A 15,945-nucleotide genomic window follows, 5' to 3' on the forward strand; every position below is an offset into this window, starting at 1 on the left:
TCTTCAGTCTTTCAGGGACTAGTATACATGTACTTGGTGGTCTTCAGTCTTTCAGGGACTAGTATACATGTACTTGGTGGTCTTCAGTCTTTCGGGAACTAGTGTACATGTACTTGGTGGTCTTCAGTCTTTCGGGGACTAAACATGTACTTGGTGGTCTTCAGTCTTTCAGGGACTAGTATACATGTACTTGGTGGTCTTCAGTCTTTCAGGGACTAGTATACATGTACTTGGTGGTCTTCAGTCTTTCAGGGACTAGTATACATGTACTTGGTGGTCTTCAGTCTTTCAGGGACTAGTATACATGTACTTGGTGGTCTTCAGTCTTTCAGGGACTAGTATACATGTACTTGGTGGTCTTCAGTCTTTCAGGGACTAGTATACATGTACTTGGTGGTCTTCAGTCTTTCAGGGACTAGTATACATGTACTTGGTGGTCTTCAGTCTTTCAGGGACTAGTATACATGTACTTGGTGGTCTTCAGTCTTTCAGGGACTAGTATACATGTACTTGGTGGTCTTCAGTCCTTCAGGGACTAGTATACATGTACTTGGTGGTCTTCAGTCTTTCAGGGACTAGTATACATGTACTTGGTGGTCTTCAGTCTTGCAGGGACTAGTATACATGTACTTGGTGGTCTTCAGTCTTTCAGGGACTAGTATACATGTACTTGGTGGTCTTCAGTCTTTCAGGGACTAGTATACATGTACTTGGTGGTCTTCAGTCTTTCGGGGACTAGTATACATGTACTTGGTGGTCTTCAGTCTTTCAGGGACTAGTATACATGTACTTGGTGGTCTTCAGTCTTTCGGGGACTAAACATGTACTTGGTGGTCTTCAGTCTTTCGGGGACTTGGTGCACAAACCTCTGCTGGTGGACTTGACGGTGGAGGAGGGTCAGAGGTTAAAGGTCATCTACGGCTCCTGCCTGGGCTTCCACGCCGTGGACGTGGACTCGGGGGCGGTCTACGACATCTACCTGCCCACACACGTGAGGACCCACACACACCTGAGTTTTGCGAGCGCGCGCGAGGCCCGGCTGACCCCAAATCCTGTGCGCAGATCCAAAACCACATCCAGTCCCACGCCATCATCATCCTGCCCAACACGGACGGCATCGAGCTGCTGGTGTGCTACGAGGACGAGGGCGTCTACGTCAACACTTACGGGCGCATCACTAAGGACGTGGTGCTGCAGTGGGGGGAGATGCCCACCTCTGTGGGTCAGTACATTATTATTCATCAATTATTATTATTTATTTTTCATGTTATATTATTTCATTTATAATGTTTTGTTATATATATATATATATATATATATATATATATATATATATATATATATATATATATATATATATACACAATATATTACTATTTTACTTATATTAAATATATATATATATATATATATATATATATATATATATATATAAGTATTATTTTTTCATGAATTTTTTTTACATATATATTTTTTATTTTAATGTTTTTTTACTTAATTTATATTTTTTTTATTAAATATACAGTATATTACTATTTTACTTATATTTATATATATATTTATATTTTTTTATTTAACATTTTTTACATATATATTTTTTATTTTAATGTTATATTAAATTATTTTATTTTGTATTATATATATATTACTATTTTATTTATATTTGATATATAAATATATATAAATTTCATTTACATTTTTTTACATATATATTTTTTATTTTAATGTTTTTTTTACTTATTTTATATATTTTTTATTAAATATACAGTACATTACTATTTTACTTATATTTATATATATATTTATATTTTTTATTTACATTTTTTACATATATATTTTTTATTTTAATGTTTTTTTACTTAATTTCTATTTTTTTTATTAAATATACAGTATATTACTATTTTACTTATATTTATATATATATATTTATATTTTTTTATTTACATTTTTTACATATATATTTTTTATTTTAATGTTATATTAAATTATTTTATTTTGTATTATATATATATTACTATTTTATTTATATTTGATATATAAATATATATAAATTTCAATTACATTTTTTTTACATATATATTTTTTATTTTAATGTTTTTTTTACTTATTTTATATATTCTTTTATTAAATATACAGTATATTACTATTTTACTTATATTTATATATATATTTATATTTTTTATTTACATTTTTTACATATATATTTTTTATTTTAATGTATTAAATTATTTTATTTTGTATTATATATATATTACTATTTTATTTATATTTGATATATATATATATATTTCATTTACATTTTTTACATACCATATATATTTTTTATTTTAATATTATTTAATTTATATTTTTTATTATATATATATATATAACTATTTTACTTATATTTATTATATATATATTTAATTTAAATGTTTTACATATTATATATTTTATTTCAATGTTATATTATTTTATTTGTATTTTTTATTATTTATATATATATATATTACTATTTTATTTGTATTTATTATAAATATATTTATATTTTTCATTTACATTTGTACATATATATTTTGTATTTAAATGTTATATGTACAAATAAATGTAATTTTATTATATATATTTATAATTTATATATCTTTTATTTACATATTTTACATATATTTTTTTCAGTATTATTTCATGTATATTTTACACATTTTATTTTCATTGTTTATATCATTATTTTTAATCTTATTTAATGTCAATTATTCAGAAGATCTTTGACTTGGGTTTTTGTACTTAATCCTTTAAAACAGCAGTGCTCCTGTCGTATAGAGGATCTTTGACTAGCGTTTTTTTAATTAAAAAACAACAGACTATTCCTGTCATATAGACAATCTTTGACAATTTTAAGACCCTTCTACAGAAACACGGTTCAAAGTATTCATGTTAAAATAGAGGATCTTTGATCAATGAATTGACAGTAGAACCTTAGGAACACCAAACCACTTCTGTCATATAGAGGATCTTTGACAAGCATTTTTGCGGCAAGTTCTTAAAAACAGCACAGTAGTCCTGTTGTAGAGATGATCTTTGACTTGTGTTTTTATTCCAAACAGAAGAATCTTCCTGTCAAATAGACCATCTTGCCATTTTTAAGAACCTTCTGCAGAAACACGGTTCAAAGTATTCATGTTAATAGAGGATCTTTGATCAATGGTTTTGTCTGGAGAACCTTAGGAGCAGCAAACCACTTCTGTCGTATAGAGGATCTTTGACAAGCATTTTGAGGCAAGATCTTAAAAACAGCAAAGTACTCCTGTCGTATAGAAGATCTTTGACTAGTGTTTTTATTAAAAACAAAAGAGTCTTCCTGTCAAATAGATTATCTTTGCCATTTTTAAGAACCTTCTGCAGAAACACGAGTACCCATATAGAGGATCTTTGACTAGTGTTTAAATTAATAACAGCAGAGCATTTGTTATATAGAGGATCTTTGATCAATGATTTTTGTCAGTGGAACCTTAAGAATAGCAAACCACTTCTGTCATATAAAGGATCTTTGACAAGCATTTTTGAGGCAAGTTCTTAAAAACAGCACAGTACTCCTGACTAATAGATGATCTTTGACTAGCGTTTTTAATAAAACAGAATATTCCTGTCTTTTAAACAATCGTTGCCGTTTTTAAGAAGCTTCTGCAGAAACACAAATCAAAGTACCCACATAGACAATCTTTGAAACAGCAAAGCATGTTATTTAGAGGATCTTTGACGAGCATTTTTGAGGCAAGACCTTACAAACAGCACAGCACTCCTGTCTTATAGAGGATCTTTGACTTGCTGTATTTGAAAACCTGATGCAAAAACACTCAATATAGAGGATCTCTGACGAAGCTTTGTAGAAAGTCCTGAAAAACAGCACCCGCACTCCTGTATTGTAAAGGATCTTTGATTATTGTTTTAATTAAAAACAACAGAATATTCATGTCTCAGAGGGGATCTTTGACTAGTGTTTGAATCAAAAACAGCAGAACATTCATGCTGTATAGAGGATCTTTGACTATTTTTACATTAAAAACAGCAGAGCATTTATGGTATGTCAAGGATCTTTGATCAATGTATTTGTCAGTAGAACCTTAGAAACAGCAAACCACTTCTGTGATTTAGAGGATCTTTGACAAGCATTTTTGAGGCAAATTCTTGAAAGCAGCCTGACATTTAAAGGATCTTTGATTCTTGTTTTTATTAAAAACAACAGAATATTCCTGTCTTGGTGTTTTTTTAGAGACCTGCTGCAGAATACACAAGTCAGTGGTCCTGTTCTATAGACGATCTTTGACTAGAGAAAAGTTTGTTTCTTTTCTATGAGAAAGCGTTCAGCTTGTATAGAGGATCTCTGAGTGCATGTGTTGTGTGTGCAGCTTACATCCGCTCCAACCAGATCATGGGCTGGGGAGAGAAGGCCATCGAGATCCGCTCGGTGGAGACGGGTCACCTGGACGGAGTCTTCATGCACAAGCGAGCCCAGAGACTCAAGTTCTTGTGCGAGAGGAACGACAAGGTGAGACGCTCCACTCGCCTCGCAAATCTGGGACACGTGACAATCATGTTGGGCATGTTATATACGTGTTAAATATGTTATATACGTGTTATATACATGTTATGTACGTGTTATATACGTTATACACGTGTTATATATGTGTTATAAACGTGTTATATATGTGTTATATATGTTTTACACGTGTTATATATGTTATACGCATGTTATACATGTTATATATGTTATACATGTGTTATATACATGTTATATACGTGTTAAATATGTTATATACGTGTTATGTACGTGTTATATACGTTATACACGTGTTATATATGTGTTATAAACATGTTATATACGTGTTATAAACGTGTTATTTTTGTTTTACACGTGTTATATATGTGTTAATAATGTTATACATGTTATATACATGTTATATATGTTATACACGTGTTATATACATGTTATATACGTGTTAAATATGTTATATATATGTTATATATGTTATACACGTGTTATATATGTGTTATACACGTGTTATATACATGTTATATACGTGTTAAATATGTTATATACGTGTTATATACATGTTATGTACGTGTTATATACGTTATACACGTGTTATATATGTGTTATAAACATGTTATATACGTGTTATAAACGTGTTATATATGTTTTACACGTGTTATATATGTTATATACATGTTATATACGTGTTAAATATGTTATATACGTGTTATATGTGTTATAAACGTGTTATATACATGTTATAAACGTGTTATATACGTGTTATATATGTTTTACACATATTATATATGTGTTAAATATGTTATACATGTTATATACATGTTATATATGTTATACACGTGTTATATATGTGTTAAATATGTTATATACGTGTTATATACATGTTATATACGTGTTATATACGTTATACATGTGTTATATATGTGTTATAAACATGTTATATACGTGTTATAAACATGTTATATACGTATTATATATGTTTTACACGTGTTATATACGTGTTAAATATGTTATACATGTTATATACATGTTATATATGTTATACACGTGTTATATACATGTTATATACGTGTTATATATGATATATACGTGTTATATATGTTATACACGCGTTATATATGTTATACACGTGTTATATATGTTATATATGTGTTAGATATGTTATTCATGTGTTATATATGTGTTAAATATGTTATGCATGTTATATACGTGTTATATATGTTATACATGTTATATATGTGTTAAATATGTTATACATGTTATATATATTATATACGTGTTATATATGTTATACATGTTATATATGTGTTAAATATGTTATACATGTTATATACATGTTATATATGATATATACGTGTTATATATGTTATACACGCGTTATATATGTTATACACGTGTTATATATGTTATATATGTGTTAAATATGTTATTCATGTGTTATATATGTGTTAAATATGTTATACATGTTATATACATGTTATATACGTGTTATATATGTTATACATGTTATATATATTATATACGTGTTATATATGTTATACATGTTATATATGTGTTAAATATGTTATACATGTTATATACGTGTTATATATGATATGGAAGTAGTGTCAAAGCGCTTTGAGTACCTTGAAGGTAGAAAAGCGCTATACAAGTACAACCCATATACGTGTTATATATGTTATACACGCGTTATATATGTTATACACGTGTTATATATGTTATATATGTGTTAAATATGTTATTCATGTGTTATATATGTGTTAAATATGTTATACATGTTATATACGTGTTAAATATGTTAAATATATTATATATGTGTTATATATGTTATACATGTTATATACGTGTTAAATATGTTACAGTATATACATGTTATATATGTTAAATATATTATATATGTGTTATATATGTTATACATGTTATATACGTGTTAAATATGTTACAGTATATACATGTTATATACATGTTATATATGTTAAATATATTATATACATGTTATATATGTTAAATATATTATATATGTGTTATATATGTTATACATGTTATATACGTGTTAAATATGTTACAGTATATACATGTTATATATGTTAAATATATTATATACATGTTATATAAGTGTTATATATACGTGTTATATATGTTTTATACATGTTATATACACATGTTATTTAAATGTTATATATGTTAAATATATTATATACGTGTTATATACATGTTATATATGTTATATATATTATATACATGTTATATACGTGTTATATATGCTATACATGTTATATACGTGTTATATGTTATGTACATGTTATATACGTGTTATATAAATGTTATGTATGTCAAATATATTATATATGTGTTATATACATGTTATATACGTTAAATATGTTATAAGTGTTACATATGTTTAATATGCTATACATGTTATATATGTGTTGTATGTTATATAGGTGTTATATATGTTAAATAGGTTATATAGGTGTTATGTTAAATAGGTTATATATATATTAAATATGTTATATACATGTTATATATGTTAAATAGATTATACATGTTTTATACGTGTTATGTTATAAACATGTTATACAGTATACGTGTTATGTTATAAACATGTTATATATGGTATACATGTTCTATACGTGTTATATCGTATATTTTATATATATGTTAAATATATTATGCATGTTATATATGTGTTATACATGTTATATATGTTAAATATGTTATATACATGTTATATATGTGTTAAATATGTTATATCTTATATTTCTTATATATATATTAAATATGTTATACATTTTATATATATTACATATGTTATATCTTATATTTCTTATATATGTTAAATATGTTATACATGTTATATATATTATATTTTATATCTTATATTTCTTATATATGTTAAATATGTTACACATGTTGTATTATATATGGTAAATGTTATAAATACCATGTTATATATATTATCTTCTGTGTTATATATGTAACACATGTTATATGTTATACATGTTATATAAGTTATGTTATATATGTATATATTATACACGTTATATATTATGCATTGTGTATGTTGTACATGTTATACATGTAATACATGCACATGTTATACATATTATGCGTTATATATGTTACACGTTATATACTGTATGTTATACATGGTATATTTTATATATGTTGTATATATTATGTTATGTGTTATACACGTTATATGTTTTGTATGTTATAAATGTTGTACTTTATGTAATGTTATACATCTCCTGTTATTTACACACTCTGTTCCAACATAAGTGTGTCCAGATGTGCACTTGGCACCATGACTTAGTACTTGAGTCATCAGATTTGCAGTTTCATGTTGTGGAGAGAGGGGCGGAGCTTTCTACTAATCACCACCTGGTGGTGAGTCAGCTCCGATGGTGGGGGAGGATGCTGGACGGACCTGGCAGGCCCAAATTATAGTGAGGGTCTGCTGGGAATGGCTCCTATTCTAACCCCCCGAAGAACTGTGAACATGTCACAAGGTTGGACATTGAGTCCGAGTGGACCATGTTCTGTACCTCTATTGTCGAAGCGGCCCATCAGAGCTGTGGCCGCATGGTGGTCAGTGCCTGTCCCAGGACCCGCTGGTGGACACCAATGGTGAGGGATGCCGTCAAGCTGAAGGAGTCGTATCGGGTCCTTTTGGCCCATGGGAGTCCGGAGGCAGCACACAGGTACCGACAGGCCAAGCGCTTTGTTGCCATGGCGGTCGCTTAGGCAAAAACTGGGACATGGGAGGAGTTCGGGGCAGCCATGGAAAACGACTTCCCGACGGCTTCTAAGCGATTCTGGACCACCATCCACCGCCTTAGAAGGGGGAAGCAGTACACTCCCAACACCGTTTATGTGGTGCTGACCTCCACTCAGGATCGGTGGAGGGATACTTCGAAGACCTCCTTAATCCCACTTACACATTTTCCAGTGAGGAAGCAGTGACTGGGGACTCTGTGGTGGGATTTCCTATTTCTGGGGCTGTCGTTGCAGAGGTAGTTAAGAAGCTTCTCAGTGGCAAGGCCCCGGGGGTGGATGAGACCCGCCCGGAGTTCCTAAAGGCTCTGGATGCTGTGGGGCTGTCTTGGTTGACAAAACTCTGCAGCATTGCGTAGACATTGGGCAGGAGCCTCTCGATTGGCAGACCGGGGTGGTGGTTCCTGTCTTTAAGAAGGGGAACCGGAGGGTGTGTTCCAACTATGGTGGAATCACACTCCTCAGCCTTGCCGGTAAGGTCTATTCAGGTGTACTGGAGAGGAGGCTACGCCGGATAGTCGAACCTCGGATTCAGGAGGAACAGTGTGGTTTTCGTCCTGGTCGTGGAACTATGGACCAGCTCTATACTCTTGGCAGGGTCCTTGAGGGTGCATGGGAGTTTGCCAAACCAGTCTACATGTGCTTTGTAGACTTGGAGAAGGCATTGGACCGTGTCCCTCGGGAAGTCTTGTGAGGGATGCTCAGAGAGTATGGGGTATCGGACTGTCTGATTGTGGCGGTGCGCTCCCTGTATGATCAGTGTCAGAGCTTGGTCCGCATTGCCGGCAGTAAGTCGGACACGTTTCCAGAGAGGGTTGGACTCCGCCAAGGCTGCCCTTTGTCACCCATTCTGTTCTGAACTTTTATGGACAGAATTTCTAGGCGCAGTCAAGGCGTTGAGGGGATCCAATTTGGTGGCTGCAGGATTAGGTCTCTGCTTTTTGCAGATAATGTGGTCCTGATGGCTTCATCTGGCCAGGATCTTCAGCTCTCACTGGATCGGTTCGCAGCCGAGTATACTATGGACCAGCTCTATACTCTTGGCAGGGTCCTTGAGGGTGCATGGGAGTTTGCCCAACCAGTCTACATGTGCTTTGTGGACTTGGAGAAGGCATTGGACCGTGTCCCTCGGGAAGTCCTGTGGGGAGTGCTCAGAGAGTACGGGGTATCGGACTGTCTGATTGTGGCGGTCCGCTCCCTGTACGATCAGTGTCAGAGCTTGGTCCGCATTGCCGGCAGTAAGTCGGACACGTTTCCAGTGAGGGTTGGACTCCGCCAAGGCTGCCCTTTGTCACCCATTCTGTTCAGAACTTTTATGGACAGAATTTCTAGGCGCAGTCAAGGCGTTGAGGGGATCTGGTTTGGTGGCTGCAGGATTAGGTCTCTGCTTTTTGCAGATGATGTGGTCCTGATGGCTTCATCTGGCCAGGATCTTCAGCTCTCACTGGATCGGTTCGCAACCGAGTGTGAAGCGACTGGGATGAGAATCAGCACCTCCAAGTCCCAGTCCATGGTTCTCGCCCGGGAAAGGGTGGAGTGCCATCTCCGGGTTGGGGAGGAGATCTTGCCCCAAGTGGAGGAGTTCAAGTACCTCGGAGTCTTGTTCACGAGTGAGGGAAGAGTGGATCGTGAGATCGACAGGCGGATCGGTGCGGCGTCTTCAATAAGGCGGACGCTGTATCGATCCGTTGTGGTGAAGAAGGAGCTGAGCCGGAAGGCAAAGCTCTCAATTTACCGGTCGATCTACGTTCCCATCCTCACCTATGGTCATGAGCTTTGGGTCATGACCGAAAGGACAAGATCACGGGTACAAGCGGCCCAAATGAGTTTCCTCCGCCGGGTGGCGGGTCTCTCCCTTAGAGATAGGGTGAGAAGCTCTGCCATCCGGGAGGAGCTCAAAGTAAAGCCGCTGCTCCTCCACATGGAGAGGAGCCAGATGAGGTGGTTCGGGCATCTGGTCAGGATGCCACCCGAACGCCTCCCTAGGGAGGTGTTTAGGGCACATCCGACCGGTAGGAGGCCACGGGGAAGACCCAGGACACGTTGGGAAGACTATGTCTCCCGGCTGGCCTGGGAACGCCTCGGCGTTCCCAGGCCAGCTCCCTGGACCCGAGCTCCTCCCGGGTCCAGCTCCCGGGAGGAGCTGGACCAAGTGGCTGGGGAGAGGGAAGTCTGGGCTTCCCTGCTTAGGCTGCTGCCCCCGCGACCCCACTTCAGATAATTGGAAGATCATCGTTCTATATATGTTCTGTATGTTCCTCAGGTGTTCTTCGCCTCAGTGCGGTCTGGAGGCTCCAGCCAGGTGTACTTCATGACTCTTGGCCGCAGTAACCTGCTCAGCTGGTAGACGCTCTTCCTCCTCCTCTTCCTCCTCCTCTTCCTCCAAGTCCCCCCCCCCCCACCCCCGACCCGGTCAACACTGGATCTCAGAACCACGTCCCGGGCCGCCGAGAGAACCGCAGACCGGACTCCCACTTTGTGTCGGCATGGCGACGAGGACGGCGGCGGCGACACGGGGCCACACGCGAGGCCGCCGGAGGAAACAGGAAGCCGAGGGAGGAAACAGGAAGTGGTTGATTCCGGCGCTCCTGACTGACTTTTAGAACCCTCCTCACTCGCGGAGTCGACATCGCTAAATGTTCTCGTGTTGGGACGACGGCCATCGTCATGGCGATAATAAAAGTGGGCGGGGACTCTCCTGTCAGCGATTGGACGAGAGGAAGTGAGACGACGTAGAATTGTCGCGTTCTTGTTCCTCGCATCGGCGTGAAAATGTGCAGTTTCCTTTGTTTTCATTCATGTTATTATGAATATGATTGGTGTTATTAATATGATTGTTTTCCACGCACACCAACCACGTCTTCACCGTCTGCTCGCCTCCACCCGCAGTCGTCTGCACAGAATGTGTGCGCACCAAAAAAACAAGTCGATAAAGTTGTGTATGTAAAAAATAAATATATATAATAATGATGAAGCTATCTGGTGGTGATTGTGTGTGTAGCATGCTTCTTCTTTCTTTCTTTTTTTAGCTCATTTTAACCTTTTTTCTCTAAATCCACAACCATCACACTTAAGTCATATAACTTGTATGTGACACATGCTAACTGTTAGCATGTTTACATTAGTACATACTTGCCAACCTTGAGACCTCCGATTTCGGGAGGTGGGGGAGGGGGGCGTGGTTAAGATATATATATATATATATATATATATATATATATAAGAAATACTTGACTTTCAATGAATTCTAGCTATATATATATATATATATATATTTTATTACATATATATATACATATATATATATTATTACATATATATATACATATATATATAAATAAAATAAATACTTGAATTTCAGTGTTCATTTATTTACACATATACACACACATAACACTCATCTACTCATTGTTGAGTTAAGGGTTGAATTGTCCATCCTTGTTCTATTCTCTGTCACTATTTCAGAACACACACATTATACAAATATACATTATAAAATCGATAAGAAAACGGGAGCTCTAATTTGGGAGTCTGAATTAGGATCAGAAGTTCCTATATAAACATTGCGCACTCACGTCGCCTTTTTGTATTGATTACTGCAGCTGTGCACTGGATTCATTCACAAATACAAACTACAACTCACAAACACTTTAGAGTTAGGCTCCACCATCAGAATGTGTACTTCAACTTATAAAGATCACTTGGATATTATTCAGTGAGTTGATTCACCAAAACTAACCTGTTATACAGGAGGAAAAAAGCACATAGGACGTTTCAATTGTTCACAGACTGGTCGCGCTCATCAGAATGACAAGACACTTCCGGTGTGCAGGTGATAGCATTCAATTGGGAAGAAACGCCCTACTGCCCCCTACTGACCAATGTGAATACTGATAAATGTGTAATGACAGCTCCAAAAACGAATTCAAACCACAAAATAAAATAAATAAATCAACACAAAAATGTGACACATTATGGGTGGGTCACATATGCATGTACAGTAGATGGCAGTATTGTCCTGTTTAAAAGTGTCACAACATTGCTGTTTACGGCAGACCAACTGCTTTACGGTAGACGAATACTTGACTGCTGTTGTTGTGTGTTGTTACCGCGCTGGGAGGACGTTAATGAAACTGCCTAACAATAAACACACATAAGAAACCAAGAACTCGCCCTCCATCATTAGCTGTTTATATTGTGGGAAAGCGGACGTGTGAACAGGCTGTCAACACGTCACTCAGGTCCGCATGGAGCTGGAGGGGGCGTGGCCTCCAGCTCCGCCTAAATTTCGGGAGATTTTCGGGAGAAAATTTGTCCCGGAAGGTTTTCGGGAGAGGCGCTGAATTTCGGGAGTCTCCCGGAAAATCCAGGAGGGTTGGCAAGTATGCATTAGTATGCTACATTTTTTAGCTAATTTTAACCTTTTTTCTCTAATTCCACAGCCATACACCTTAAAGTCATTTAACTTGGTGTGTGACACATGCTAACGTTAACATGCTAGCATGCTAAAATTAGCACGATAAATTTTTCAGCTAATTATGCACTTTTTTCTCTAATTCCGCAGCCATACACCTTGAAGTCATTTAACTTGGTATGTGACACATGCTAATGTTAACATGCTAACATAAGGCTGCTAAATTTTTCAGCTAATTTGACACTTTTCTCTAATTCCGCAGCCATACCCTTTAGTTATTTAACTTGACACGTGACACATGTTAACTGTTAGCACGTTAACATGTTAGCATGCTATGTTTTCCAGCTAATTTGACCCTTTTTCTCTAATTCCGCACCCATACACCCTAAAGTCATATAACTTGTATGTGAAACATGCTAACTGTTAGCATGCTGACATTAGCATGCTAAATTTTTATCTAATCTTAACCTTTTTTCTCTAATTCCACAGCCATACACCTTAAAGTCATTTAACTTGGTATGTGACACATGCTAACGTTAACATGCTAGCATGCTAAAATTAGCACGATAAATTTTTCAGCTAATTTTACACTTTTTTCTCTAATTCCTCAGCCATACACCTTGAAGCCATAAAACTTGGTATGTGACACATGCTAATGTTAACATGCTAACATAAGCATGCTAACTTTTTCAGCTAATTTGACACTTTTTCTCTAATTCCGCAGCCATACCCTTTAGTTATTTAACTTGACTCGTGACACGTTAACTGTTAGCACGTTAACATGTTAGCATGCAATGTTTTCCAGCTAATTTGACCCTTTTTCTCTAATTCCGCAGCCATACACCCTAAAGTCATATAACTTGGTATGTGAAACATGCTAACTGTTAGCATGCTGACATTAGCATGCTACATTTTTTAGCAAATTGTAACCTTTGTCTAATTTCACAGCCATAAACCTTAAAGTCATTTAACTTGGTGTGTGACACATGCTAACATTAACATGCTAGCATGCTAAAATTAGCACGATCAATTTTTCAGCTAATTATACACTTTTTTTCTCTAATTCCGCAGCCATACACCTTGAAGTCATATAACTTGGTATGTGACACATGCTAACGTTAACATGCTAACATAAGCGTGCTAACATTTTCAGCTAATTTGACACTTTTTCTCTAATTCCGCAGCCATACCCTTTAGACTTATATAACTTGACATGTGACACATGTTAACTGCTAGCATGTTAGCATGCTAAGTTTTCCAGCTAATTTGACCCTTTTTCTCTAATTCCGCAGCCATACACCCTAAAGTCATATAACTTGTATGTGACACATGCTAACTGTTAGCATGCTTACATTAGCATGCTACATTTTTTTTAGCTAATTTAACCTTGTTTCTCTAATTCCACAGCCATACACCTTAAAGTCATTTAACTTGGTGTGTGACACATGCTAACGTTAACATGCTAGCATGCTAAAATTAGCACGATAAATTTTTCAGCTAATTATACACTTTTTTTCTCTAATTCCGCAGCCATACACCTTGAAGTCATATAACTTGGTATGTGACACATGCTAATGTTAACATGCTAACATAAGCCTGCTAACTTTTTCAGCTAATTTGACCCTTTTTCTCTAATTCCGCAGCCATACACCCTAAAGTCATATAACTTGTATGTGACACATGCTAACTGTTAGCATGCTTACATTAGCATGCTATATTTTTATCTAATTTTAACCTTTTTTCTCTAATTCCACAGCCATACACCTTAAAGTCATTTAACTTGGTGTGTGACACATGATAACGTTAACATGCTAGCATGCTAAAATTAGCACGATACATTTTTCAGGTAATCTTACACTTTTTTCTCTATTTCCGCAGCCATACACCTTGAAGCCATAAAACTTGGTATGTGACACATGCTAATGTTAACATGCTAACATAAGCGTGCTAACTTTTTCAGCTAATTTGACACTTTTTCTCTAATTCCGCAGCCATATCCTTTAGTTATTTAACTTGACTCGTGACACATGTTAACTGTTAGCACGTTAACATGTTAGCATGCTAAGTTTTCCGGCTAATTTGACACGTTTTTTCTAGTTCTGCAGCCATACACCTTAAAGTCATTTAACTTGGTATGTGACACATGCTAACTGATAGCATGATAACTTTTTTTTATTGTTTTGAAGGCAATTCTTTCTGAACTTCATGAAATTGAGGAGCTTCATCAAGTGGAGGGACAGGCGATGGTCGGGTGAAAATCTCTCTAGCTGACATTTGCTTTAAATGCTGACGTTGCTTTCCTGTTTTTGTTTTTCCACACAAGACGACAAAAATGTAATTTTCACCCAATTAAAAGAAAACTTTTATTTATTTACTGGTTTTGTTTGTATGTATATCTGTATTATTTTTAAAAAAAAATAACAAGCTAACTTATTTATTGTATTTTCATATATTTGTTTTTAATTTTTGTTCAGTTACAAAAATAAATAAACAAACATTAATTTATGTTTATACATATTTTTTAAACTTTTTAATTTAAAGAAATGTACTAAAAACACATTTATTTATTTTGACAAAAGCATTATTTTTACATTTAATTATGTATTTTTGTGTTTTTAAATACATTTGTATTTATTAAAGAAAAATAATTTTAAAAATCCTAAGTTTTATTTGTTTATTTAATTTGCATATGAGATGGACAAGTGGTAGGAAAATGGATGCCATTATATATTCATTATATATTTTTTAAATGTACTTAAAAAAATAAAAACAATGAAGCAATGCGTGTATGTGTGCGCGTGCGTGTGTGTGCATGTGTGTATGTGTGTGTGCGTGTGTGTGTGTGTGTGTGTGTGTGCATGTGTGTGTGTGTGTGTGTCATCTCAGGAAACGGAAGCAGAAGTTGATTTTGTATAAATAATAATTAAATGGAGGTTATAATAATAACATAAATAATAATAATAATAACAGAAATAATAATAATAATAACAGAAATAATAATAATTTTATAATAATATTTTATATGTTTTTAAAGTGTAATAAAAAGTCAAGCTCCATCATTTAAAGGATCCCTAAAAAGATTTCAGTAAAGAAGAAGAAGAAGTGTTGCTGACGTTGGCACATAACGCGGTTGTCGTGTTTCCGTGACGACTGACGATGTCATCTGATGATGTCATCACAGCCTTTACTTAAGTGCTCGCGTGTGAGCCCACTCTCATTGGGAGGC

The 15,945-nt window shown here is 35.1% G+C and overlaps 1 protein-coding gene across 3 annotated transcripts in view; it reads left to right on the plus strand.

The window, feature by feature from the left end:
- LOC133574085 (mitogen-activated protein kinase kinase kinase kinase 4-like) overlaps window positions 1-11,279 on the plus strand; it is a 141,000-nt gene extending 129,721 nt beyond the window's left edge. For all 3 annotated transcript variants that reach the window (XM_061926125.1, XM_061926126.1, XM_061926127.1), the window contains 4 exons: window positions 842-991; window positions 1,063-1,222; window positions 4,386-4,525; window positions 10,569-11,279. In XM_061926125.1, the coding sequence (XP_061782109.1) occupies window positions 842-991; window positions 1,063-1,222; window positions 4,386-4,525; window positions 10,569-10,652 (534 nt within the window). In that variant the 3' untranslated portion in view covers window positions 10,653-11,279. The remainder of the gene's footprint in view (window positions 1-841; window positions 992-1,062; window positions 1,223-4,385; window positions 4,526-10,568) is intronic.
- The last annotated feature ends 4,666 nt before the right edge of the window (window positions 11,280-15,945 follow it).

Source organism: Nerophis lumbriciformis, linkage group LG31, assembly GCF_033978685.3.
Source record: "Nerophis lumbriciformis linkage group LG31, RoL_Nlum_v2.1, whole genome shotgun sequence".
Classification (NCBI taxonomy): Eukaryota; Metazoa; Chordata; class Actinopteri; order Syngnathiformes; family Syngnathidae; genus Nerophis; species Nerophis lumbriciformis.